Source organism: Mytilus edulis, chromosome 13 (assembly GCF_963676685.1).
Source record: "Mytilus edulis chromosome 13, xbMytEdul2.2, whole genome shotgun sequence".
In the NCBI taxonomy this organism is placed as follows: domain Eukaryota; kingdom Metazoa; phylum Mollusca; class Bivalvia; order Mytilida; family Mytilidae; genus Mytilus; species Mytilus edulis.
In genome coordinates this window covers 69,787,151-69,812,121 of record NC_092356.1, presented here as the reverse complement: position 1 = coordinate 69,812,121, position 24,971 = coordinate 69,787,151, and the positions used below count along the sequence as shown (strand labels likewise).

At 33.6% G+C, this 24,971-nt stretch overlaps 2 protein-coding genes across 3 annotated transcripts in view; one reads left to right on the top strand and one right to left on the bottom strand.

Annotated features, from left to right (window-relative positions):
• The window catches only part of LOC139501642 (ubiquitin conjugation factor E4 B-like), a 47,558-nt gene extending 41,381 nt beyond the window's left edge, over positions 1 to 6,177 (bottom strand). For both annotated transcript variants that reach the window (XM_071290772.1, XM_071290773.1), the window contains exons 1-5: positions 6,018 to 6,177; positions 3,663 to 3,834; positions 3,025 to 3,100; positions 1,337 to 1,424; positions 299 to 425 (exon numbers count right to left, since the gene is read on the bottom strand). In XM_071290772.1, coding sequence (XP_071146873.1) covers positions 299 to 425; positions 1,337 to 1,424; positions 3,025 to 3,100; positions 3,663 to 3,834; positions 6,018 to 6,041 — 487 coding nt within the window. In that variant the 5' untranslated portion in view covers positions 6,042 to 6,177. The remainder of the gene's footprint in view (positions 1 to 298; positions 426 to 1,336; positions 1,425 to 3,024; positions 3,101 to 3,662; positions 3,835 to 6,017) is intronic.
• A 4,925-nt stretch (positions 6,178 to 11,102) lies between these two features.
• LOC139500521 (uncharacterized) lies at positions 11,103 to 22,976 on the top strand. The gene is made up of 10 exons (XM_071289267.1): positions 11,103 to 11,106; positions 13,189 to 13,356; positions 13,626 to 13,796; positions 15,077 to 15,247; positions 15,700 to 15,870; positions 16,321 to 16,419; positions 17,945 to 18,121; positions 18,497 to 20,701; positions 21,793 to 21,813; positions 22,775 to 22,976. Exons 1-10 carry the CDS (start codon positions 11,103 to 11,105, stop codon positions 22,858 to 22,860), a joined length of 3,273 nt encoding a protein of 1,090 aa, XP_071145368.1. The 3' UTR covers positions 22,861 to 22,976.
• Positions 22,977 to 24,971: the final 1,995 nt, after the last annotated feature.

The following is a 24,971-nucleotide window of genomic DNA, read 5'->3' as shown; positions in this document are numbered from 1 at the left end:
AAAAAAGGCGTCCATGCCTGATGACGTTACATCAAAAGTACACAACTTTCCTCAAATCTTTGAAAAGGAAGGATAAAAATCATTAAAGAAACAGATTCAACCACTGTAATTCGTGTATTACAATATTTCTCCATTCTCAACAGTTAAATTTTAAATATCTAAAAAGCTTGGCAAGCCTGGCGCTTTTAATATTAAAAACTAACTGTCTCGAGTGGAGAAATATCGTAATACACTTGTTGCAATTGTGGAATCTATACATATATAAGTCACACAATACCTTTTAACAGACAATACTAACCTTCCTCTACTGATTCCTTAAGTTGTGGTAAATGAAGCGTATCAGATGAACTTTCTTTCCAGGACACCAGGAATATTGACCTTATTGCACTTAACATTTGTTCTTCATTAGCTTCAGCACCGACCTCCTGAAATATCACGTTATTAGTCTTGATTTAAAGTCAAACTACGAGAAAATATTTGTATTTCACAATATATTGAGTGGCTACTTCACCTGGTTATCTTTTCTTAAAATTTGCATGTTTCTGTTATTTCTTATCCAGCGTTCTCTGACATGCCTAGTAGTCAGCATTTTATCTGTCACAATAAGTATAACAAGAGATGTGAGATATACATCATTGAGAAATACAAAATGAAGCAAAATATGTGTCTTATCATGCTGATTGGTTGTTTGCCTTCTTAGGTTTGACACCAAGGGTGAAAACCTCAATCTACATTCCCTTAAAGATCATACAGTTCCTCTTGAATTTTACATTTCAAGAGTGAAAACCATCAATTCACATTCCCTAGACGTTACGTTTATACATGTTATATACATGTTCATTTGTATTTACCCGTCAACGTTTCACACCATATTAAATGTCTGTTTAGGGATCATATATTAATTCTTAAAAGGAAGCTCGGAGCATGCATGCTCAAAGCTTTTTAGACAGGCTCTTTATTAATGTTACAATAATTATCATGATCCATTATTATACTTTTGTTTGTATTTACCCGTCAATGTTTCACATCATATTTAGTGTCTGTTTATATGTTTGTTTGTCAACGTTTCACATCATATTTAGTATCTGTTTATACTTATGTTTGTATTTTCCCGTCGAGGTTTCACAACATATTTAGTGGCTGTTTATATATTTGTTTGTATTTACCCGTCAATGTTTTACATCATATTTAAAGTCTGTTTATACTTATGTTAACATATACTTGTTGAAGTTGCCCATCATATTTAGTGTCTGTTTATATATGTTTGTTTGCATGGTTTGTTTTTACACGTCGACACTTCACATTGTATTTAGTGTCTGTTTAAACTTATATTTACCCGTCGACGTTTCACATCATATTTAGTCTCTGTTTCATCAACTTCCATGGTTTCTATTCCAGAATCAACATCCATCTGAGACTGGAATCTAAATATAAAGCATACTCTTAAAAGGGGTTTCCAGAATTTAATCTAAAAATAAAACATACTCTTAAAAGGGGTTTCCAGAATTCGATCTAAAAATAAAGCACATTTTTCACAGGTTTCCAGAATTCAATCATAAAATAAAACATACTCTTATAAGGGGTGTCCAGAATCCAATCTAAATATAAAACATGCTCTTTTATATAATATAATGGGTCTCCATAATCTAATTTAAATATAAAGAATACTCTTACAATATAATTTATTGCCCTTCTAGTCACAGATTATGTCAACACAAAGAGCAATGACAGCAATGTTAAATCAAACTAATTATTTTTCTGAGCATTCTAAATCCACTTCCATACTTCTCTAAATCAAACTTACTGTTTTTCTGAGCATTCTAAATCCACTTCCATACTTCTCTAAATCAAACTTACAGTTTTTCTGAGCATTCTAAATCCACTTCAATACTGCTCTAAATCAAACTTACTGTTTTTTTTAGCATTCTGAATCCACTTCTAAACTTCTTTAAATCAAACTTACTGTTTTTCTGAGCATTCTAAATCCACTTCCATACTTCTCTAAATCAAACTTACAGTTTTTCTGAGCATTCTAAATCCACTTCAATACTGCTCTAAATCAAACTTACTGTTTTTCTGAGCATTCTGAATCCACTTCTTATCTTCTTTAAATCAAACTTACTGGGTTTTTTTAGCATTCTGAATCCACTTCTAAACTTCTTTAAATCAAACTTACTGTTTTTCTGAGCATTATGAATCCACTTCTTAACTTCCCTAAATCAAACTTACTTTTTTTTTGAGCATTCTGAATCCACTTCTAAACTTCTTTAAATCAAACTTACTGTTTTTCTGAGCATTCTGAATCCACTTCCAAACTTCTCTAAATCAAACTTACTGTTTTTCTGAGCATTCTGAATCCACTTCTAAACTTCTCTAAATCAAACTTACAGTTTTTCTGAGCATTCTAAATTCTCTTCCAAACTTCTCTAAATCAAACTTACTGTTTTTCTGAGCATTCTGAATCCACTTCTAAACTTCTCTAAATCAAACTTACTGTTTTTTTTAGCATTCTGAATCCACTTCTAAACTTCTTTAAATCAAACTTACTGTTTTTCTGAGCATTCTAAATCCACTTTCATACTTCTCTAAATCAAACTTACTGTTTTTCTGAGCATTATGAATCCACTTCTAAACTTCTCTAAATCAAACTTACTTTTTTTTTTAGCATTCTGAATCCACTTCTAAACTTCTTTAAATCAAACTTACTGTTTTTCTGAGCATTCTGAATCCACTTCCAAACTTCTCTAAATCAAACTTACTGTTTTTCTGAGCATTCTGAATCCACTTCTGAACTTCTCTAAATCAAACTTACAGTTTTTCTGAGCATTCTAAATTCTCTTCCAAACTTCTCTAAATCAAACTTACTGTTTTTCTGAGCATTCTGAATCCACTTCTAAACTTCTCTTAATCAAACTTACTGTTTTTCTGAGCATTCTGAATCCACTTCTAAACTTCTCTAAATCAAACTTACAGTTTTTCTGAGCATTCTAAATCCACTTCCATACTTTTCTAAATCAAACTTACTGTTTTTCTGAGCATTCTGAATCCACTTCCATACTTCTCTGCGAGTCTGGTGTGATTGGGTCTACACTTAAAGTACCTAAAAAAAAATCATTGAAAATTAGATTAAAACATTTCCGTAAACCGGTGTTCAAGCAAGAATATGAGGGCACAATGTTAGGAAAAAACACTTTTGTAATGCAATCTTTTTTAAAACAGGTCTTTTCTTATACATTGACAAAAATGAACATGATGAATAACCTCTTTGTTTTTTCCTCCCAAACTCATCTTTCTTGTTGCAGATACATGTATGCTACTTTTAGGCATTCAGCAATTTTCCCATTTGTAAAGGGGCATAACTCTAGAAAAGTTATAGTGATGCCACCAAAATTCAATCTTAATCTGTGTTTTGTGGTAATAAGCATTGTGTGTATATATATACGTGTATACGTTTCTTAACATTTGGTTGAGGCAAACTAAAGTTAGACAACAGAAACCAACTTTGGGACCTACAGACAAGGGTAAATCTTAACTCCACTACGAAAGGGGCATAAACATGTCTACTTTGTGAAGTATCTACTGATGATTTACTTGGAAGAGTTCGTATTAGTTTAGTATCTACTGATGACTTATTTAGGATCTACAATTTACTAATGACTTACTTGGAAGAGTTCGTCTCTGTGAAGTGTCTAATGATGATTGACTTGGTGTTGACTGACTTGATTGTCTTTCTGAAGACTGACTAGAAGGTGTAGACTGGGTTCCCGATGACCTGTCTCCATCTGGAGGGGTAGTCTGGTTTCCTGCTAACCTGGCCAGACGTCTTCTCCTTATCTGTTATAATTAGTGGAAAATTAAATCTCAAACCAGATATTATTTTGTTTATAATGTGATCTCTATCTGCATTACTACTGACAACCGTGTTCGATCGATGACTTGTGTCTTTAGTCTTTTTGAGCATGTTGTGTTTTTTTTGCTTTGTGTCAATTTGATGAGGTAAGCCCTTTTCAAAAGATAGTTCTCATTGACAATCATACCCACAATTTGACACAAACAGTAGTCAGTATACAGCACCTACTTGAACACTATTTAGTTCTGACATTTGAAGTCATTTGGACTAAATGTATCTGACATTTTGTCAGTATATGTACATTGTAGTAAATGTAAATATTTCTATATTCCACATCATGGACAAATGATTTTCCATCCCAGAAACCTGTGCATCAGTGGGTAATACCCATGTTTAATTAGCTGGGTCCTATATATCATCATGGATACAACTATCATTTAGCTGTTAATAAGAATCCCAAAACATTTATTTTAATCTGAAATTGACTCTGGTTTCATACAATGGTTTCAGTTAACAGGTTAAAGGTTAAAAGTCAAAAGAAACAAAACAAAAAAAAATTGATGTAATTGATCATGTGCTTGGCTTACTACATGTATGTGTTAGATCTATTTGTATGGATCCATCTGATGAGTTAAGCATTTTTCAACTGATTTTTATACAGAATGTAGTTCATTTTTATGTTGTACCGTTACACCACGGTCATGACTGTCCTAGTTGAGGGTTGAGATCACACTTACATGTTTAAACCCACAACATTCTGTTTGAATGTGACTGTCCCAAGTGAATCTGGGACCGTTCCCGCCCATTCACGTTCGCACCCACTCATGTTCGCCCCCTTTCACTTTCGCACCCCACATGTTCGCAACCAAAGTCTGTTCGCGCCCAATTTTTATTGGTTTTGTGTTTAATAAATTTGTAATCAAGTTTTGGCAAGTAGTATTCCTAAAAGTATAATTGATTTCATTGTCTCAAAATAAAGCGAGACAGCATTTTTTAAGTGTTGAATAAATCTTAATCATGTTTTTGAAAGTGTATTGTTAAAAAAAATAATATTCCTTTCTAATTAAAGTGGGATTCTGTCAATGTTTTATTTTTTGTTGAATAACACTTAATCATGTTTTGTTTAGTGTATTGCCTATAAAACTTTGTTTCATTGGCTTGTTTCAAAATGAAATAAATTTTATCATGTTTTGGTTTATATAATAGTGTATTGCTATATTTTATTATTTCATTGTTTCAGATCAAAGGGACCAAGCTGTTAAAAACAATTATCTTTTGTGTTTTTCATTTAAAATATTTAATCTTTTACTCATACCAAGCTATAAATACATTCAGTATTTACATCAAAGTAATTAAAATTAACAATAATGATTTTCCAATTATTCAACTGGAATTTAAATTAAAATTGGGCGCGAACGTGTAGAGTGCGAATGGACCTTGGGTGCGAACGTGTAGGATGCGAAAGTATATTGGGCACGAACGGACCTGATACCGTCCCAAGTGGGGAGGCTGTGATTTGGTGGATGTCATTTGTTGCTGTGTTACATATTTTGTTTCGTTCATTTGTTTAGACATTAATTAGACACCTATCACTAATCCCGGCTGACCCGAGAATCCGTGCCACTTTAGCTATTGATGTCACACATAAATCCTTTTTATTGTGGCTTTAGATATTTTGTATTCTGATGTCAAAATTTGGCTGGAACCTATGTAATGTCCAGTAATGGCGGGCATATAGTGTATTAGTGTTTTGTTGAAGGCCATACAGAGATCTATAATTTCTAATTTCTGTGTCACTTGGTCTATTGCGATGAGTTATCCTTTTTTATATATGCAACACTTATGGGATAACATTTATTTATCAACAATAAAGTTGTCACAGGACAATGAATTAGATCTTCAAGACATAATGAATTATGACATTATCAATGTCTTTTACATCTACTTCTATGTGGTTAATCTGCAACAGAAATTTCCATAATGCAGATACAGATAATATACTTAAATGGATAATTATGTGATGTAACACAAACAGTCAAAGGGTTTTAAAGAGTATTAGCCATAATTTTATACATTCACTAATAATTTCGGTCAAAACATTGAAAATAAGGAATCATGACAAATCAATTTATTGTTGATTTTTTTTGGTTTAGCTTCAATAATCTACCTCGTCTGGAGTGAGTTCACTCATTTCTTCTCTACTTAGATATTTGATTCGATTTTTTCTACCATAAAGTTCCTTATTATTTTTAAATCAAGGTAAAAGTGTCTTTGTGTTTTCTTCTTTTCCAATATGTGACGTCACATTTTAACCCGGAAGTGTTCACTGTTATTCGCAGCTTTAGACAAAGCAAAAAAAACCCGAAGAGACCAATAACGAACCCCAAAACACATTCGACTCAAATACTCCGATCTCGGATGAATATTATAAAAGGGTTTGGATCGGGTTAAATGATTAAAGAATAATACCCTTTAAAAAATGAAGATTAGAGAATAATGAGGCCATAAAATGAAGATTAGAAAAAAGGGTTAATATTTTGAAGATTAGAGAATAAAGGGGTTAATTTTTTAAAGATTAGAGAAAAAAGGGGTGACTTGAAATTAAATGTTTACAGAATAACAGACCCCCTCCAGACCCTTTTGTAAGCGCGCAATAAAAGTTTTTTTCTTATTTTTTGTTATGGAACACCACAAACAGTTGTGTACGTGTATTAAAATGTGTCACAAATCTTAATACTTATTTATATTAATATATTTCAAGTAAATTGACTAAAATAACATTTGAGTATTTGAGACAAATACCTTGTCTTTTTGTACTCCAGATTTCGATCAACTTTGGAATCGGATTCAAAAATACTTATTGAGTGGTTCATGGTAAATAAAATGCAAGCAAATCCTGACGAATTTCAAGTTTTGGCTGTTGGCAAAAAGACCTTTGAAAAGAACCCATCTGTGTATATTCAAAATTCGAACCTCACATGTGAAAAAACAGTAAAATTATTAGGCATTGAAATAGACTACCAGCTAAATTTTGATGTTCATATCAGCTCAATCTGTAGGAAGGCATCACAGCAATTAAATGTTTTAAAACGTTTAGGCTTTGTTTTGGATAGACTTAGTAAACTTACTATATTTCATACTTTTATTCTTAGTAATTTTAATTTTTGCCTTTTGGCATGGCATTTTTGCACTGAGAAAAATTTCAAAAAACTAGAAAAGGTGCAGGAAAGAGCACTCCGTTTTGTGTATGAGGATTTTACCAGCTCCTACGAGGACCTCTTACTTAAAGCTAAGGTGCCTTCCTAGCAGATCAGACGGATAAGAACAATGGCTCTAGAAACTTTTAAAATTATAAACAACATAGCTCCTGTGTGTTTACAAAATTTGGTGAATGTCAAAAAGTCTAAATATTCTTTCAGGTATGTAAATATTCTTGAAATTCCACAGGTAAAGCTAGTCAACCCGTTACGGTAAAAAATCGTTCAAATTTGCTGCTGCTACTTTATGGAACATTCTTCCAAACCATTTCAGGACTGAAAACAGGTTTTCACATTTTAAAAGTCTTGTTCAGTCCTGGAACGGTTTGGAATGACAGTGTTCTGCTTGCAGATAATTCTTGAACTGTTTATTATTTATGCTGATTTTGGTTGCTCTGGTCAAGCATGTTTTTACTTCATTCGAAAATGTGTTGCTTATTTTTATTGCATGCTTTGTATGTGAGATTTCAATTTTGTATTACAGGTTGTTTTATATATGTCAAAATACACTGTTTTTATGTTATTTATATGTTTTTATATTCGGTCAAAAGCTCCTTAGAGCTTGTGTTGCTTATTTGTACTCATGCCGAATCAAAATAAAGTTTTCTTATCTTATCTTATCTTATAACACTATATATTTATACATACCGAATCTAGGATAATACTGTTTTCAGTAAAAAGTTAAGCAGGGATAAGATTTAAATCTAAAGGATAATTTATCTAGTATAGGTTAAGGGGCTCGAGGGTATCATAACTCTTTTTTTTTTAAGATAAAGGATATCGCTATTTTATCTGTAAATAAACTTTAAAATATATACGTAATAGCAAAATAAAATGAAAACAATGGGGTCATCGTCTATTCAAGCTCACGATCTGCCTACGAAAGGCATTCATTTTTTAAAGTACTTTTTTCTGTTGAACTTATTGGAGCAATAAAGGTATAATATCGAAATAAAAAAAGAACTTTTTTTACAGTAATTGCTTAATTTGTTAAAATCACGGTTTAGTTTAAGTACAGCTTGTTTGAATTTTTTTTATAGGTCACCGATGAGTTAATAAAAGCTATTTCAATTTCAATGCAAAAAATGGCATTTTTGCACCATTTTAAAAGTCATCTGGGGCAAAAACAAATCGATTTTTGTGTTGATTTTTTTGAACCATATTTAATATGGTTGCAACTAAAAGTGTATTAATAAATAAAACTTGTAACTAAAAATTCCACTAATTGCCTGTTCAGTTTCAGGTAATTTATAGGAGAAGGATATCATTGAGATGCATATATGACAAAAGTGGACAAAACACAGATTCTTGCAAAGAAAATAACTATTGGTTCGGTAAATTTGATTTATTCTCCAAAACCCAGCTTGGAAGGTTAATATGTCATTTGCTATGTTCTTTTTAGTGAAATTATGTTAAATACATACTCACTCTGTATTCAAATACCAGTAGTGAATTTGTTATTATTATGTCAAAATCGCAGAAGGACTGATACACACCTCCGGGTGCGGGATTTCTCGCTGTATTGAAGACCCATTGTGACATTAGGCTGTTTTCTGCTCTTTGGTCGGGTTGTTGTCTCTTTGACACATTCCTGATTTCCATTCTTAGCTTTACTCCACCCTCACACAAAACGTATTATTTTTAGTAAAATGAATGTCCCTGATTTTTTCAGTTGAGTATTCGACTTTAGAAGCTTGCAAAACATGAACTGATGTTGCCTTTTTCAATCTATCATCACTATGTCAGAAAATATGTATAACATTTCTATTATTTTGTCATAAATTTGGAATAATTATGTAAAATATATTCTTGATTATTTAAACTTTACCCTTTTCTATTCAGTAATACCATATAAAAACTGTTGAAAGCTTTCAAATGAGTTTTTTTTTAACTTTTCATTCTATAATTAGTTATCAAAGGTACCAGGATTATAATTTAGTACGCCAGACGCGCGTTTCGTCTACATAAGACTCATCAGTGACGCTCATATCAAAATATTTATAAAGCCAAACAAATAAAAAGTTGAAGAGCATTGAGGATCCAAAGGTACAAAAAGTTGTGCCAAATACGGCTAAGGTAATCTATGCCTGGGATAAGAAAATCCTTAGTTTTTCGGTAAATTCATAGTTTTGTAAACAGGAAATTTATAAAATGACCACATTAATGATGTCCATGTCAACACCGAAGTGTTGACTACTGGGCTGGTGATACCCTCGGGGACGAAACGTCCACCAGCAGTGGCATCGACCCAGTGGTGTAAATAGTTATCAAAGGTACCAGGATTATAATTTAGTACGCCAGATGCGCGTTTCGTCTACATAAGACTCATCAGTGACGCTCATATCAAAATATTTATATAGCCAAACAAGTAAAAAGTTGAAGAGCATTGAGGATCCAAAAGTCCAAAAAGTTGTGCCAAATACGGCTAAGGTAATCTATGCCAGGAATAAGAAAATCCTTAGTTTTTCGGTAAATTTATAGTTTTGTAAACAGGAAATTTATAAAATGACCACATTAATGATATTCATGTTAAAATAGATTCAGGCATTTTGTAGAATGCCGTTTAATTTTTTCCAGGCATTTTGAAAAATGCCTAGATAATTTAGACATTGTGTTTAATTACTGAATCTTGCAGGTATTTTAGAAAATGCCTTAAAAGTTTTCAGGCATTTTACAAAATGCCTAAATTTAGAAAATGCCTGTAATATATACATACAAAACATTGTTGTTGACAGAGGTCTGTTCAGTAGTCACTTTATATACACTGTCATTTTATAATCATTTCATTGGCTACCATCTTTTTGTTACTGATTACCCGATATCAGTCTATACATCAATACGTGGCTATGGTACCGGTGGAACAGCATTTTTTTGGCAGAAAGACTTGACCAATGCAGTTAATATAATGCCGGATGGGAATGATCTCATTCAAGTACTAACAACAGACAGTAACCCAAATTTAATATATCTACTAGTAATTGATTTATATATGCCATCTGCCCAAATTAGTGGAGACAATAGTTTCAAAGATACACTATATCAAATTTCAAAAATTATGGATAAATATAAAGAAATTTACCAGATCATCCTATGTGACGATATGAATGCACCCTTGCATCCTGATTATAGAAAATGAAACAAAGTATTTGAAGGTTTCACAAAGAAAGGCAACAGTAAAATACCACTGTCCGAAAGTCATAAATCGATTGAGACAACACAAATCCGGGTTACAAACTAAAGCCGAGGGAATCACATCAACTATACTATAAGAGGAAAATAACAAAACAACAGAAACAATGATTTTGCAAAAAAAAAACCCCAAAAACGACAATGCAACACACATGACACACAGAGAAACGAACTAAAAGACAACAACTGCCATTTTCCTGACTTGGAAGAATACATTTTAAGAAAAAAAACGGTGGGTTGAACCCGGTTTTGTGGCTAGACAAACCTCACGCTTTTGTGGCAATGTTAAAGTTTACACTCAAATGACAACACTACATGACAGGAATACAGTTCAAATAAATGCAAGAACACTCAGGACAGAGAAATACACAAATAAACAAAACAATAGCATATTTCGACATGCTAAACACAGAACAAAATAGAACATACAAAACAACATAGAACAGCACAACAGAACCACGAACTATGTCAAAAATATAAACAATTACATTTACCAGATAGCTACCCAATAAAGCCAACTCTTTTCCATCACGGTGGTAAATAAGTCTTACAAATTGATTATTTTTTGTTAAATAAAAAAGTATACAGCAATTAAAACTGACTGTAAAGATAGCTTTAAGTCACACTACAAATACTTCCGATCATACGCCTGTAACAGCAAGGGACAAGATACTATAAGGCCCGTTTATGCCCCCTTCTATTTTCTCATTTTCAAATTCTGTTTTAGAAAGCTACTTATCACGTTAAAACATTCCCTTAGGTTTGAAGTTTTTTTGGATGAACTTCAAAACCATTAATTTAAAAAAATGGGTAAGGTAAGAGGGGTAAAAGGGCACAAAAAACGCCAGAAGAAGGGAAAATTACGATTTTTGGTCATTGTTTCTTAAAATTTAATAGGGTCACTACGTGACCCGGAGAAAATTACGGCGATTCAGACGGTAAAAACAGTGCTAATGACATTGGAAGAAAAATATTCCCGAGTTACGTTAGCGCAGGCACTTAAAACTAAAATTCGTTATACGAAACACATGCAAAGTGATAATAATTACAATATTTGAAAAATAACAGAAATTTAACCCCTGTCACCTCACCCAGTTGCTAAAATTAATGGGTTTGAAGTTCATCCAAACAAACTTCAAGCATCCGGGAATAATTTAACATAATGATTATCTTTTCAAAACAGAATTTGAGAAAATGAGAAAAAAGGGAGGACAAAAACTGGTCTTATCGTACCTTGTCCTTGCTTTTGTTTTAAACGTGAAAAGATATACCAGTACTGTTTGCCCTGTCAAAATACATACGAGACCAAACTTGAGAAAATGCGATAAAAGTCTCTTCAAGTCAACTATTTAAAATAGTCTTGGTAAAACATATAGACCAAAAAATATACCAAACAACGTAGAGTCACGTATACAAAGTACTACATAAAGCTGGTATTAAATCTATTTAAAGCTATAGAAAACTGAAAACACTCACATCTGTCGGCAAAGTCAAATTGAACTGCAAAATTAGCCAAGAATGTTATGAAGACAAGTCTGCACATTAAAGCTGGATAGATAAAACCATCAAAAATCAGGATGCGGATTAAAAAGTGCTAAATCTCAAAAACAGAAAGCGCCGTCTGCGACAATTAAAGAGACAGGCACATGCATCCAATAAGGAAAATTGCAAAAAATATATGCAAGCTTCGGAAAAAGACAGCAAAATATCCCAAAGATTAATAAAACAACAAAGATCCAACCATTGAATACTGATATACTTTACACTGGAAATACAAAATATGAAGGAGAAAATATACTTGAAGCCTGGGGGCATTTCAAAAAGCTTGAAACACCAATTTATGGCGAAAACAATTTTGATCTGGAAAGCTTCCGCCTAGCAAACTGCAAACTGCTATAAGTAAAAACTGCAATTAGGAAACTGACAAAACATCAGATGAAAAGGATATCTGTTTTGAGCATTATCAAGAAGCAGTAGATAAAATATTTGTGGAAATCGCAAGTATAATCAATAACATTTTCACTAATCTGGACGTAACAAAAAGTATAAAGAATGGTATATTAACACCTGTCCTTAAAAAGAAGAGGGATAAAACCATACCTGAAGTATTTTTTTTTATAATCTTTTAATCCATTGTTAAAGGAAGACAAGAATATGAGCTACTACCATCACAAAATCCATTTAAACGAGGTTTTACAGAAGATGCATCAAATCTGTTTGCAGCCTTTATTACAACGAAAACGATTTTTCATATCGTTTACTACACATATTATTGGAACTCGTATCCCGCGACGCAGAAATTAAACTTTTCATGTAGGAATCCATTGCGATATGTAGGTTTTACTTTGTGACATATCTAGATATGTCTCTAAAGATTTGTGGAAAATGAAACATCAAAAGACCTCAATGTTTTTCAAGGATACAATAACGCTATTATCAATGCAATTTATACCAGCAATTTTGGCGAGAAGCTTAGCAATATACATAAAGCCAACAATAGTATACCGCTGTTAAACGCTTTGACATACTTTTAGTTGTACCTTTTTCCATGAATACCTTTGCAAAGTTTGTTTTCAGTGTTAGTAAAATAGTTAAAAAAGTTAAGGATCGCCTGCACTTTTAATTTACCATTATTTTCTTTAAATGTCCTGTTCCAAGTCAGGAAAATGGCAAAAGTCATCTTATAGTTGTTATGTGTGTGTTACATTGTCTTTTTTTTGGTTGCACTTTAGTATTTCTGTTGTTTCGTTTTTTTCTTCTCATACTTGATGTGTTTCCTTAAGTTTAAGTTTGTAACCCGGACTTTCGAACAGGGGTTTACAACTGTTGCCTTTGTTTACATCAGATAGAGTCAATTCAATCTAACTTTTATTTAGAAAAATCCTTTTTTAGTTAATGGTGAATGGAGCGATTGGACTGCATCTGGTTGTACTGCTGCCTGCGGTGGCGGATCAATGTCATATTCACGTACTTGCAATAATCCAGCTCCGGCCCACGGAGGGGACGATTGTTCCGGTTCTAGTACTAAGTCAGAGTCATGTAATACTCAGAGTTGTCCAGGTAGGAGCTATGCATATTTTGTTCGAGTAATTGCAATGTCAGCATGTATTGTATACTGACTTAATTTTCTGGTGGTATAATTGATTAAAGTCGACTGTGCTGAAATATAACATAGACGACAAAATATTATTTCGAAATGAGCAGGGGAGTTCCTAAAACAATTATTTTACTAATTGAACATACATATAACCTGTATAAGTCCATTGCATAGTCAGACTTGTATAAGCTTTGATTCATTTGTTTTTACGGAAACATTAATTTGTCTTCAGTTAATGGTGGATGGAGTGATTGGACATCATGGGCAGCATGTTCGCTTGATTGTGGTGGTGGAACACAAAGAAAGACTCGAACATGTACAAAACCAGCGCCAACGCATGATGGATTAGACTGTGGCGGTGACAGCTCAGCTTCACAGTCCTGCAATACACACTTCTGTCCAAGTATGCGAACATTTGTATCATGTTCATTTTTATACACGTTGCTTCATATATTTTACATGTACTCATTGTTTCACTTATAAAGACATTTCCGTCTGGCAAACATTGGGTTTAAGGTTAATAGGGTGTCTTAATTATAATCTATAGAATTATTTAATATTTTGCCAAAATGTAGTTTATATCATGCTTTTTAAAAAATAGTATAAAAAAATGGGTCACGGGGCTTATTTTCACTTTACAAGGTGTTACAAATTGACAGATTTTTGTATAGATTATGCTTTGCAAACCCAATTTTCTGCAATGAAGTGTAAACTAAACCATAGAAATTTGAGATAACATACGAGAAGATAGCTTTAATAGTATGCTTTCAGTTAAGAAAATGAAAAAAGGGGGTCACCAGACCCGTTTTTTTGTTACATAATAAAATAGGTAAATTCCTAACACATTCTTTTTTAAAAGAACCTTTACCTGAATCATCTGCCCTTGTATTTGAGTTGCTTCCCCTTATGTTGCAAAGTTGGAAAAAAAAATAATCAAAGAAAATATTTCTGGTTATTGTAAAATACAATTATAAATATGATAGAACATGTCGTTTCTATATTGAAATTCTCACACATGAATTTCCTGTTTCTCTCAAAATTTGCACATTCTATTAAAGATATAGACCTTGTTTTCTTGTATTTCTAAATCCAAGAGGGAGCAAGACACCATATCTACCTTAAACATGTTTTACAGCTAGATAAACCTCTCACTTACATAGCAATTGCATAGAATTCCATTATATTGACCACTATGTGTAAGCAGACATAATAGGTTCAAATGTCAAAAATTGGGATGCATATAATCCATATTAAAACAAATAACTGTTTATATAAACAAACACAAGATGGCATATAGACAGCAAAAATGAAATAAAAAATCGCACAAATTACCATACCACAATAACAAAATATCGAGATGTGTAAGTACCGATTCATAAGTATATAATCAAGAATGAATAAACTGTAAAGTTAGAATATACAATGACAGAAAGGGGGAAATTTGACACGTAATTCAGATAATAAACAAGGTTAGTACCTAGAATCTATACGATAAGGCTATCATGTCTTATTTGGGACGTAGATACGGAATAAATGTATATATTGCCTTTACAGTAAACGATAGATGGTCTGATTGGGCACCTCGGTTTCATAAAGTTGTTGATTGACATTTTAGTTTTATCAGACAACTGATAGTTATTATATATTCATATCATTGTTATTGTACTAAGTTGATCTTTACAGTAAACGGTAGATGGTCTGATTGGTCACCTTGGGATACCTGCTCTGTGACATGTGGTGTAGGAACACAAACAAAAACAAGATCATGCTCCAATCCAGCTCCAAATCATGGCGGGGAGGATTGTGGTAATGATGACTCAGCAACACAAACTTGTACTAAACATGAATGTCCAAGTAAGTCAAACGTTCCAAATTTCCAATCAATTGAGAGATTCGCCTCTGTTTTTTAGTTCTGTATTTCTGAGTTGTTTTATTCACTCATTGTTACATTTTGTTATCATTCGGAGGAGGCATCAAGGTTACAAAGACAAAATGAAGGAGTGTATTAAATCCCAAAGGAGACAAAGAGGATGCGCCACTTTGTAAGTGTGTCCTGATATGTATATTTCACAAGCCTTTCAATTCATACCTTAAGTACTGCAGAATAAGTATAAGGCCAATTCGTCGGCGTTGAGCATTTATCTTTAAACTATTATCTTGTCTTTGCTCAAGGTTGATAAAAAACATCGTCAGAGCTTCGGTTTCACAAGTTTCATAAAGTTGTTGATTGACATTTTATCTTTATCAGGCAACTGATAGTTATCATATATTTATATGTTGTTAGTGTACTTAGTTGATATTTACAGTAAACGGTAGATGGTCTGATTGGTCACCTTGGAACACGTGCTCTGTGACATGTGGTGTAGGAACACAAACAAAAACAAGATCATGCTCCAATCCAGCTCCAGATCATGGCGGGGAGGATTGTGGTAATGATGACTCAGAAACACAAACTTGTACTAAACAGGAATGTCCAAGTAAGTGAACATTAAATAAAAAGATAAGGTTCTATATATAAACGTTACACATGTAATCTAATTTGTTAACAAAAGAGTTACACTTAAAATTCTAAAAATTGATGTATTCCTGTAAAGTAGAACACAGACAGACAGAAATTAGTAAACAGCACAAAAACAAAATCCATACATTGAAAGACCAGTTTTAGTATATATATTAACATTAATCTTTATTGATGTGTTTCCTTCGGGTTTAGTTTGTAACCAAGATTTGTATTCTCTCAATCGATATATGACTTTTGAACAGCGGTATACTACTGTTGCGTTAATTTTAAAAGTAATGAATTTGCAAAATGTCATTTTATATTGTGACTGCCAACCCAATTCTCTCGACAACACACAAGCAATAAAATGAATTGTTGGTATCAATGTAATTGTCATTTTTTCAATGAAACGATTGCTTTTATTCAGTTGATGAATGTGATGGAATCATGTGCACAAATGGTGGTACTTGCATAACTGGTATCTGTTTGTGTCCGTCGTCATATACAGGCGAAGTTTGTGAGTCGGGTAAGTATTAGAAAATGATCTTAGATGTCAACTCAAAACGTTAGGTTTTGATATAAGATCTTATCATTTGAATGAGATGTCTCATATTGTGTCTATAACAGAAAACGAACATACATCTTGGGGTGAACCTATAGGCGTCATAAATAAAGAAGTGTTTAGTAAACACATTTTTTTTTTATATTTTTTTTCTAAACAGTTGTTGGCATGATATGGGTTATGTTCTTCTCATATATGTTATGATGGTATGATACTAAACCCCTAACGGAAAGGATTGTGCCTGATATTCATATGATGAAGACATAATCTTTCAAGCAGTTTAGTTGAAGTCTAGAGCTGGCATGTCAGTTAACTGCTAGTAGTCTGTTGTTATTTATGTATTATTTTCATTTTGTGTATTTTCTTTGGTTACATCTTCTGACAACAGACTCCGACTTCTCTTGAACTGAATTTTAATTTGCGTATTGTTATGCGTTTACTTTTCTACATTCACTAGAGGTATAGGGGTGGGTTGAGATCTCATAAACATTGTTAACCCCACGGCAATTTTGCGCCTGTCCCGAGTCAGGAGCCTCTGGCCTTGCTAGTCTTGTATTATTTCTGATTTTAGTTTCTTTTGTACAATTTGGAGTTTAGTATGTGTTCATTATTACTTAACTAGTATATATATTTGTTTGGGGGCCAGCTGAAGGACGCCTCCGGGTGCGAAATTTCTCGCTGCATTGAAGACCTGTTGGTGACTTTGTGCTGTTGCTTGTTCTATGGTCGGGTTGTTGTCTCTGACACATTCCCTATTTCCATTCTCAATTTCGATATAAAAATTACTAGATTTTCTCTATCTTATAAAAACATGTTAGAATACAAGTAAAATAAATTGAATTGAATACTAGTACTGAAAAACTCCAGCGCAAATCACGTATATATCTTGGTTTATTGATTTACAAAATCCAAAATATGATTTAAAAGTTTCAAACTGTTCGCTTTTTAGGAATAAATAGTTTTATATTTGAATTCGGATCAAGAAAGTTGGCTACTCTTATTTTTGACTTTTTGTCAAATATTCGTAATCCTAGGGTTTTATCCACTTAGTGGTAATTGTAATTTTGTCCGCGAAGCGCTACTTTTCCTTTTATTATTCTATTACATGTAATTTTAAAAGCTGTTTTGTTTTTCTTCGTCTTTAAAGAAAAAAGAAGCAAATTTAAAATGTATGAAAACGTTAAAGAGAATCATGTCCTGTCAAATGTTAAAGCAATTTTTTGTATCTCAAAAATAGGAATACGGACGTTTACTTTATTCTGCTGTTTTAGGTCACTTGTTTAAATTCTATCGATTAAAAACATTATAATACAAGGCCTTTATTTGTAACATAGGAGGGAACATCCTTAACAGAAGGTTAATATATGTGTTTTTGAACTTTTTCCAAATTTGCGCTTGTAACATACCAGTTTTTGTTTAAATAGTAGAGTTCTTAAGTGGAGGTTTTTAAATAGCTAAAAGTTGCAATAAATATTAATCTATTTTGTAGAAGTTTTAAATGGGGAATGGAGCGACTGGTTAGTGTCTATTTCGTGTAGTAACGAATGCGGAGGTGGCATTGTTACATATTACAGAACTTGTACGAATCCTGCTCCGACCAATGGTGGTGCTCATTGCACTGGAATCAGAACAAAAGAAGAACCTTGTAACATGCACGATTGTTCAGGTATGTCGGTAAGATGAATTAATGTGGAGGGTATAAAACAAAATAATATAAAAACAAACCGAATTACAAGGAAAACTCTAAACGGAAAGTTCCTACGCAAACAGAAAAAACCGAAAACTCGAACATCAAACGAATAAGTTACAACTGACATATTCCTGTCTCTGTACAGTCATTTTCTTATGTAGATATATTGCGTTTTGTGTTACAAATTGCGCGTTAAGAGAAAGAAAACATAGAATATCTTTATTGTCTCAAAACCATTTTATTGAGATACTGTATAAAAGATAAATAATCATCATCGAATTGCAATATATCTTTAAAATAAGTAGCTGTTATCATCAAAGTACTAGCTAAGTAAATACATTTATATTTCAGCTCAAACTACTACAATTAAAATATTAATGTCCACAACAACCAATCGAATGCAACCATCGAGTACCCGTGATCACTATGCAGATCCTACAGGAATGCATGCCTCAACAACAAATGGATTGTTGCACACACTTACTTCAAGAGATTCTTATGTACGTTCCACTGTACCATCCTTAGGAATGTCGGAACATTCGACAACAAGGGATTCTCATTTCGAAACGAAAGGACCAACTCGTGGTATGTCGGAACAATCAACTACTAGGGATTCCCATTTTAATCAGACAGGACCAACTCGTGGTATGTCTGAACAATCAACTACTAGGGATCCCCATTTTAATCAGACAGGACCACCTCGTGGTATGTCTGAACAATCAACTACTAGGGATCCCCATTTTAATCAGACAGGACCACCGCGTGATATGTCGGAACAATCGACTACAAGGGATCCCCATTTCAATCAGACAGGACCAACTCATGGTATGTCGAAACAATCGACTACTAGGGATCCCCATTTTAATCAGACAGGACCAACTCGTGATATGTCTAAACAATCAACTACTAGGGATCCCCATTTTAATCAGACAGGATCAACTCGTGGTATGTCTGAACAATCAACTACTAGGGATCCCCATTTCAATCAGACAGGACCAACTCGTGGTATGTCTGAACAATCAACTACTAGGGATCCCCATTTTAATCAGACAGGACCACCTCGTGATATGTCGGAACAATCGACTACAAGGGATCCCCATTTCAATCAGACAGGACCAACTCATGGTATGTCGAAACAATCGACTACTAGGGATCCCCATTTTAATCAGACAGAACCAACTCGTGGTATATCGGAACAATCGACTACTAGGGATCCCCATTTTAATCAGACAGGATCAACTCGTGGTATGTCTGAACAATCAACTACTAGGGATCCCCATTTCAATCAGACAGGACCACCTCGTGGTATGTCTGAACAATCAACTACTAGGGATCCCCATTTTAATCAGACAGGACCACCTCGTTATATGTCGGAACAATCGACTACAAGGGATCCCCATTTCAATCAGACAGGACCAACTCATGGTATGTCGAAACAATCGACTACTAGGGATCCCAATTTTAATCAGACAGAACCAACTCGTGGTATATCGGAACAATCGACTACCAGAGATCCGTATAAAGATCTAACAGGTCAATCTCTCGGAATGTCAAACCATTCGACCACAAGAAATGCCAATTTCGATCAGACAGAACCAACTCGAGGAATATCGGAACAATCACCCACCAGGGATTCTCATTTCAATCAGACAGGACCAACTCGAGGAATATCGGAACAATCAACCACCAGGGATCCCCATTTCAATCAGACAGGACCATCTCGAGAAATATCGGAACAATCGACTACCAGAACCCCCCGTTTCAATCAGACAGGACCAACTCGCGGAATGTCAGAAACATCGACCACCATAAATCCTCATTCAGAACCTACTGGATTAACTCTAGAAATGTCTGCAACATCAACCAGCAGTAATCCTCATTCAGATCATACTGAATCAACTCGAGGAATGTCGGCAACATCCACCGCCAGGGATCCCCGTTCGAATCCTACCGGATCAACTCGAGGAATGTCAGCAACATCGACCACCAGAGATCTTCATTCAGAGCATACTGAATCAACTCGAGGAATGTCAGAAACATCCACAACCAGGAACCCCCATTTCAATCAGACAGGACCAACTCGAGGAATGTCATCAACATCGACCGCCAGAGGTCCTCATTCAGATCCTACCGGACCAACTCGAGGAATATCAGCATCATCGACCGCCAGCGGTCCTCATTCAGATTCTTCGGGACCGACTCGAGGAATGTCGGCATCATCGACCGCCAGAGGTCCTCATTCAGATCCTACGGGACCAACTCGAGGAATGTCAGAAACGTCGACCACCAGAAATCCTCGCTCAGATCCTACAGGTCCAACTCAAGGAATGTCAGCATCATCGACCGCCAGAGATCCTCATTCAGATCCTACGGGACCAAATCGAGGAACGTCAGTATCATCGACCGCCAGAGATCCTCATTCAGATCCTACTGGATCAACTCGAGGAATGTCAGCATCATCGACTAGGGATCAACATTCTAATACGACAAGCTCAACAGAAGGAACAGGTTCAACAACAAACAATGGAATTTCTACAACGACAACGATTGCAACAGGTTTGAAACACTATTGATTATATCTATAACTTATTCCAGGGAATTTTCTTTTTACCTTAAATAGGATTTTTTTTATTATTCTCCTTAAATAAATTGTGTGTTCCAAATATGTGGCAAATCTGACGTCATGCTATCCCAAATCTATTACAGATTTTTAACAATCCTTATCTATCTATGACAAGTTCTATAATTTTCTAATGTACGGTAAAGGACAAGGTTCGCTTATGGCACAAAATGGCATAAATATCAACTTTATCATAAAACACCAAAAAGGTCACAGTTTGGTTCGTAAATTGGTCTATTTCAAAACCCTTATTCATGTTATTATCGAATCAGTTCCTTTCATAAATGTACATAAAGTAAGTCCATTTTGGACATTTTGTCAAAATATAATGATTGCGTGCAATTTTCAGACCTTTAGAAACACTTTGGCCGCCACCTATGATCAAAAATGTGTTTTAACCAAAAGATTCCAATTTTGATATAGAATTCATCAACATAAAAACGTTTTGGATCATGGATGGCAGCCAAAATTAAATAATCCAAAAAACAATAACACTTATGGAAAACAAATGCCAAATTGACCTGAAATACAAATAATGTTTATTTAAGGGGGTCATAGCTACATAAATTTTAAAGGTAGGTACAAACAAAAATATTTTTGCTTAATAGTATTATCACAAGTATTTCTTTGTGAAATTTGTAATAAGTTGATTTTATTTTTTAAATTTAAAAAAAGGCCAATTTTAACCCTTCGTGAACCTTCTCCTTTATAATTTCCTAATCTATGGCGGTTTTAATTGTTTCCAAATCTATGGCAAATGTCGTGCAAATAGAAAACAATGCAGTTGACGACCAATGACTTGCCTTACACAGGCGGATATGTACGCCGTAGATCTGAGTCCAACAATATTTCAACATGTTTATAAATTGAGCTCTGGTAATTGCATTTAGTATAATTAAAAATAAAATCACATTTATGCAGATAAAGTTCATATTGCAATACCAAAATAAACTATGAAGAAATCTTGAATACGTATATCCAAGACGATGGTCTTCTTCCAGTTATAAAATTTGTTTTCTTTTTCCAGCTGAAGTACAACTAGAACCTGGTAAGTAATATCGAGATTTGGATTACGATAGCAATACTCAATTTGTAGAGAGATGTATAAATATAGATTCCACCACTGCATCGAGTGTAATACGATATTTATCCACTCGAGACAGTTAAATTTTCAATTTTAAAGTCCGAGCCGCCTCGGCGAGGACTTTAAAATTGATAATTTAACTGTCGAGAGTGGATAAATATCGTATTACACGAGATTTGGTGGTGGAATCTGTTTCTCTAATGATTTTCTAACATTATGCAGGCAAACTTATTCCTTCTTTTCGAATGATCTGCAAAAAGATGTGTTCTTTCTATGTGACGTCGTCAGACATGGTCGCCTTTTTTCATGTCGTCACAATAGGAAATTCAGAGGACAGCAAGAAAATTCGACGTCACAATCGGATTTTAACCAATGAAGTACTGAGATCAAACGAACCACACGTTGATTAAATTTTTTTATACAATGGGTGCAGAAAGGGATAAATTGACGAAGAATTAGAGAAAGTAATATAAACAGCAGAAACAGAAACCCACACCAAATAATAAAATATATGACACATAATTATGGGGGATTATGACAATAGGCTTTGCTAATCCTTATTCAACATGAAACTGCATCTGTAACCTTCAAATAGTATTACTTTTAATTCTTTATAAAAGAGACGCAAAATTTATAAACGTGACATTCAAAGTCATTATCCGAAAACAATCTGGCAAGAAATAAAAAATGATGACAAGCCAGTTCACAAAGCACAACATAGAAAAAATCGAGCAACACGAACCCCACCATAATAAACAGGGTTGATCGTCCTGCTTCACATGTGACACCCGTTTTGTTTTGACAAAGTTGACATATAACAGTAAAAACTGCATTGGCAACTCATTCGAAAGTTTCATGACAACATGGACACTCCATGTCGAGTTTTAAGAATTTAAATATAATCAGTTTCAATTTCTGTTTTTAGATTTTAACAGCGACTGTATGATTCTGCTTGGAAATTGGAAACTGGTTGCAATATTGTCGACACTATTTGCCGTGCTTATAATATAAAACAGTTACAGAATTAAAAAAAAATTGTTATCACATTTCTATATATCTTCTATAGTATAATACTTTTTTTTTGTATTCGTTGTATGAAAAAATTAAAATAAATTGTTTCACAATAAGTCGTTGTTTTATTTTTTTTTATATGCTACACTTTTTTGGCTTGATTGTTATGAATAATTCAACAAAGAAAACTAATAAAGATAAAAAAACAAGAACACCACAAAAAAAACCGGGCTGAATCTCAGGTCATCCGGAAAGGGTAGACAAATCCTACTGCACATGCACCGATTATTGTGCTTCTCTTTTTAAATATGCAGATAAGTTATAGCAAGCAATTAGACAAAGTCGCAAAAATACGGATTGAAAAAAATCAGTCCTTCTTAAAACATTAAAGGGACATTGTTTACGTATTTTATTGTATAAGCTTACAATCAAAAATATAAATTAAGTGCAAATAAATTCACAAGTTCGTGTTTTATTCCATAGAAATGAAGTTTGCTAAAAAGACTGACAAACTGATGTTGGAATTAATGACTCCACACTTATGACAAAAACATCGTGTAAGCCTTGTTTTGCTCTTCTTCGTCTCAAAGTGAACATGTAAGACTTTCAGTTAATTTTTAAGTCTATAAAATTTAGTTATAGTTAATGTAAAGTCAAAAAAATACTGAACTCCGAGGAAAAGTCAAAAAGGAAAGTTCCTAATAAAATGGCAAAATCAAAAGATCAACCACACCAAACGAATAGATAACAACTGTCATATTCATGACTTGGTACAGACATTTTCTTGTGTAGAAAATGGTGGATTAAACCAGGTTCCAAACCTAGCTATATCTCACAACTATCAGTTTAACCAACTGAGAGAAATAAAAATATTTCTAAATTGTATTTTTTAGAGGACAAAAAAGTCGTCTGTTCTGTATATTAGATTTGCTTGTCTTCAAAAAGGTTGACATGTTAACGATAATCCTGTTCTACTCTCAGTTGGTCGTAATAATGGATTGACATTAACAACGTGGAGCAGAACTAGTGCAATGAAACATACCACATGGAGGTACATTAAAAAATGTTTCTAATCAAAAATGGTGTTTCACTTAGCCAACACAAGCAAATGATCCAAAGATCCAAAGGCTTACTAAGAAAAGACATACTTTGAATTTATATATCCTCAACGATCAATTCAACCCAAATCACAAGCACGGGTATTGTTGTCGCACCAATTTACGATCCTTAAGCTTTTGAATAAAATAATCATTAAACACATTTTGTTTTAAATACTTTTGAACATCAGCAATTTTACAGAATGTATCGACAGGGTAAACGTCTCCTGAATATTATACATCGTTCAAGTCGCGCATATTGGGGAAAGTATTATATATATTTGTTATTCTCGTGGTGTTTTGTCTGATGCTTGGTCCGTTTCTGTGTGTGTTACGTTTTGGTGTTATGTCGTTGTTCTCCTCTTATATTTAATGCGTTTCCCTCGGTTTTAGTTTGTTACCCCGATTTTGTTTTTTGTCCCTGGATTTATGAGTTTTGAACAGCGGTATACTACTGCTGCCTTTATTTATAACAAAAATAAAAAACTCCAAGGAAAATTCAAAACAAAAAAGTCAAATGTTTAAGACCTGAGCGTCACTGATGAGTCTTATGTAGACGAAACGCGCGTCTGGCGTATTAAATTAGAATCCTGGTACATTTGATTATATGTAACAAAGAATGACAAAAACGTGATGCATAAGTACCGAACCACGTCAAATGGATATCACAGAAAACAGACCAAACAGGGAAAGTAATATTAATAATAGAACAAAGACAAATAAACGAACAATATAGCACGTTATTGAGATGATAAACAACATCAGTACGCATTTGGCGGGATTTAAAATGTTTTCGCACGATCATCCCCCTTCCTATAAACTGCAACAGTGTTATACCTGTATGACATTATAACAAAAAGCTATAAACCATTCAAAGGGATTGATTGGTCAGAATAGTTCTAATTACAAAAAGATTTGACATACAAAATAAAAAAAGATTTTGTACTATTCACAGTAAACTACTAAAATGACTAAAACTTGAATAAATACAGTAACTATACTATGAGCGTTGTC